Raw genomic sequence first — 3,489 nt, 5'->3', positions numbered from 1 at the left:
AGAAATAACGCTGATTTGTTTAACAAATAGTGACTTTGCAATTTTTGCAGTTTCTCAATGATCCCGTGGTGCGATAAGGAAAATTTCATCAAAGGTACCATCAGCCTAGCTAAAAATGATGATTCCCAAAAGTTGTTGGTCACTTCCGTAAAAATGATTATTTTCAAAATCTGAGGTCCCTATTAGTTTCCTCTTATGACCTAGATGCTTCAATATAATTATAACAAATTATTTCCTTACGGTTCAAATTTTAGACCCAAAAAATTTAGTAAAATTTTATTGCAATTTCGTAACTTTAAATACGTACTTCTTTTTGACTAAGATTGTAGACAAATATTCTACATTCTTTTACTTATAAAATGTTTCTCCTTTTATGTTAATAAAATAATCTTTAATTTTTTATACGATAAATTACTTCAAATGTGGTAATACAATTTACTACACTCACAAAAACTATTTCATTGTATAATAAAATCAATTCCAAAATTTACTCCTTTAATGGTTATTAATAACAACTTATAACCTTGTACAACAATCAACACCAAATGTCTCCGTAAATTATAATAACTATCAAAGCTACACTGTCACTTAATAAAACTCAATTCCGCCGGCATTATTTTTACTCTTGTCTTAAATAACTAATTGATTTTTCCCGTTTTTATATAATAACCGACCCTATTGGTTTTAACGAAAATTACCTACTTGCAAAGGACTTTACTATAGTATAATAAAATCCATTTCAAATCCATTTGTTTCTTTGTTATAAAAAATAATTAAATATTTTATCCTGTCAATAACCCAAATGTATTAAGCCAAATTTGTAATACTTATCAATGGCTATATAACCATATAATAAGATATATTTCCAAACCAATTCTTTCAATTATTACAACTAACATTAATACTTTTTATATAATAAACAATATTAAGTAGCTCAATGGTTTTGCTATACCTACAAAAACCTTCATGGTATTACAATTCAAACAATCTTAAATATTACCAATCTCGTAATATTATATTATAAATCTATCAAATTATTAATGATAAATGTTTCAAAATTATTTTATTTAACTGCTAGAGTATATAAAACTGTTTTTATATATTTTACTGATTGTATGTATGTTTTTTGTGTTTTTATGTTTTAGGCAAGATATATATACGTGATTAAATTAATTAAATAAATCTATCATAAAGCATAATAACTTAGTTATACATATATATTGTTTTTGTGCTTTTAATATTTTCTTTTCCCTTTATATATGTTAATATTATTACTTCATATATTTTTATATTAAAACTAGTATCAAGCTAAAGCTTTTAACATAATAAATGTGTCGGTTAGGTTGCTAAGTAAATAATATTCTTGGTTAGACTAATAACAGACTACTGTACGTAAGCCTGTGGTTAATAATAAGTAGTGAAGCAAAATGGTAAGTATCAATGGCGCTCAAAAGTAACTAACAGCGGTTATACATTAATAATTAATATTGCAAATAAAAAAATTAAAAATGGGTGTGAGGTGGACGTCAGGACGTCACATCCCCCCCCTTATTTAAGAACATTTCCGATGCAATCGAGGAAATGGTTCTAATATTCACGCAAACGTTTTTGTAAGCCTGTGTATACAATGGTTTCACTGTCAGTCACCTGCGGCGAAGTTGGCTTATTGTTAGGGTTGTTCTGCGACAAAGACTGCGTTACTACTGGTTCTACAGGTTCCGATGATCGTTGTTCCTCGGGATCTGCTCGTCCATCTGTGTGGCTGCGTTTGGCTGTACCTCTGGCCAAATAGAGTAGCAGATGAGTCAAGGAGCTCCAGATAGCTGCTAGCACGTACAGACTGCACCCGTAGGCTGAATGTAGAGCATAACCATGTATCATTGTGTCGATGGCTAGCTTGATTAGTCGTACTACTAATAATACTCCAAAAACTCCAGCTGTGGCTGATCCAAATGTGATGAATCCGCCCCAGATCCGTTTAGCAGTTGACTCGGCAATTTTGTTTAATGATGCTTCATCCAGTAAGTTGTAAATGGACATGGTATCGTCAGGCATGACGTGTTCGGTGATTCCACGAGCCATGTTGTTAAGTAACGCTGGCTTTTCAGCAGGGAACATTATATGATCCCTGATTTTATCAAGATCCGCCTGGGAATATATTCCGCTGGAAGCTAGTGGTCCCGGCGTTAAATAATTCCATGACATACTTGTCATAGGTTGTAACTGCTGCAACGATGTTCTGCGAACACGTGGCTCCGGAATAAGTTCTATCCATGTATCCTCAATTCGATAAAGGGTTGGCAATTCGTAGCTACACTCTCGTATGGTTCCCATCTTGGTCAACACGTGTGATTTTGGTGTGATAAAGAGGGAAGTGTTGCGTACTGTAACTGGTAGTTCAATATAACATTCCTTAGTGCGGCGTACGATGACGTCCACTGGTATACACTTGATGACATAAACGGCTTCCCCTGCAGTGACGGCCATGTAACCTGGTCCTTTCATGAGCCGATAAGCGAATTCGTCTGGCTGAAGAGTAGCGAAGGACAGTGTGTTTTTTAACACTTCCTTTTCCACCTCGCAACGTTGTTAAATAAAGTCACGATACAACGATGTCATCTGATGTCGTATATGTTTTTCTACGTACAGGAATTTAGAGTTGACGTAGGTGAAAATATCGAGGTTCTCCACAAGGATGTCTCCTCGCTCCGCGAAGGTAGTTCCCTTTTCTGCCTCCAAGATAAATAGTTTAGGATGCTCCGTGGTGAGTAGGGTGTATCCACACACGGCTTGACTTCCTACTGCTGTCAAGGCAAAAGTTGTATCCTGACTGACAAGAGTATAAATAGTCTGATGAATGGTATCCGTTATTCCATTCATTTTAACTGCCGTTCCTTCGTACAGTACGTTGTACTGGTGGAAATTACAAGACGATGTGGGCATCGGTTTCCAATATGAATATCCATCGTCAAAATCAATGCAAAATCCGTCGCTCAGTGTGCAGACAGTCCCTGATCTTAGCATTACTTTTCCAGAATTTAGGTGTACAGGAACATAGGATGACTTTAATGATATCCGTACAGTTCCATCTACTACGACATTGTGCCAAGTCCCGTAAGGGTCGGAGAATTGTGTACCCTTGCAGGTTCTATCATGGTTTATCGTTCCGGCAAGCAGGATGCTGTGAACGGTGGTAGTATTAGGTTTCAGTTTGGTGACGATCCCTCCCAGTCCTATGGAGAAGGTCCCTTCCTGAAAAGCGTGGTAGCACTTGACTCTGGAAACTTCCTGTAGATACTCTAGTCGTGCATTGGCTACAGCTGATATATGCGAATGCATTCCACAGTACTGTATCACTCGCGATATTTCAACTTTGCACTGTATCACTTCCACATAATTATATTCCGCGAGTTGTAGTAACTGAATGTGTGTGTCAGATGTATTTAACGATTGGTGCTTAAGTTCACAGTCTCTGACACCTAGCAATGA

The 3,489-nt window shown here is 36.1% G+C and overlaps 1 protein-coding gene across 1 annotated transcript; it reads right to left on the bottom strand.

Moving 5' to 3' along the window:
* Positions 1-1,475: 1,475 nt before the first annotated feature.
* On the bottom strand, positions 1,476-2,607 carry LOC113563530. Its single transcript, XM_026975187.1, has one exon. The coding sequence runs from the start codon at positions 2,503-2,505 to the stop codon at positions 1,588-1,590; it is 918 nt and encodes a 305-aa protein (XP_026830988.1). The 5' UTR covers positions 2,506-2,607; the 3' UTR covers positions 1,476-1,587.
* Positions 2,608-3,489: the final 882 nt, after the last annotated feature.

The sequence above is a fragment of the Ooceraea biroi genome, unplaced genomic scaffold (assembly GCF_003672135.1).
Source record: "Ooceraea biroi isolate clonal line C1 unplaced genomic scaffold, Obir_v5.4 UnassembledTig61, whole genome shotgun sequence".
Lineage (NCBI taxonomy): Eukaryota > Metazoa > Arthropoda > Insecta > Hymenoptera > Formicidae > Ooceraea > Ooceraea biroi.
This window is presented reverse-complemented; position numbering and strand designations above follow the sequence as displayed.

Coding starts and splice junctions, on each gene's coding strand:
- LOC113563530 (XM_026975187.1), bottom strand. CDS start 2,505: ATGAAAGGACCAGGTTACATGGCCGTCACTGCAGGGGAAGCCGTTTAT.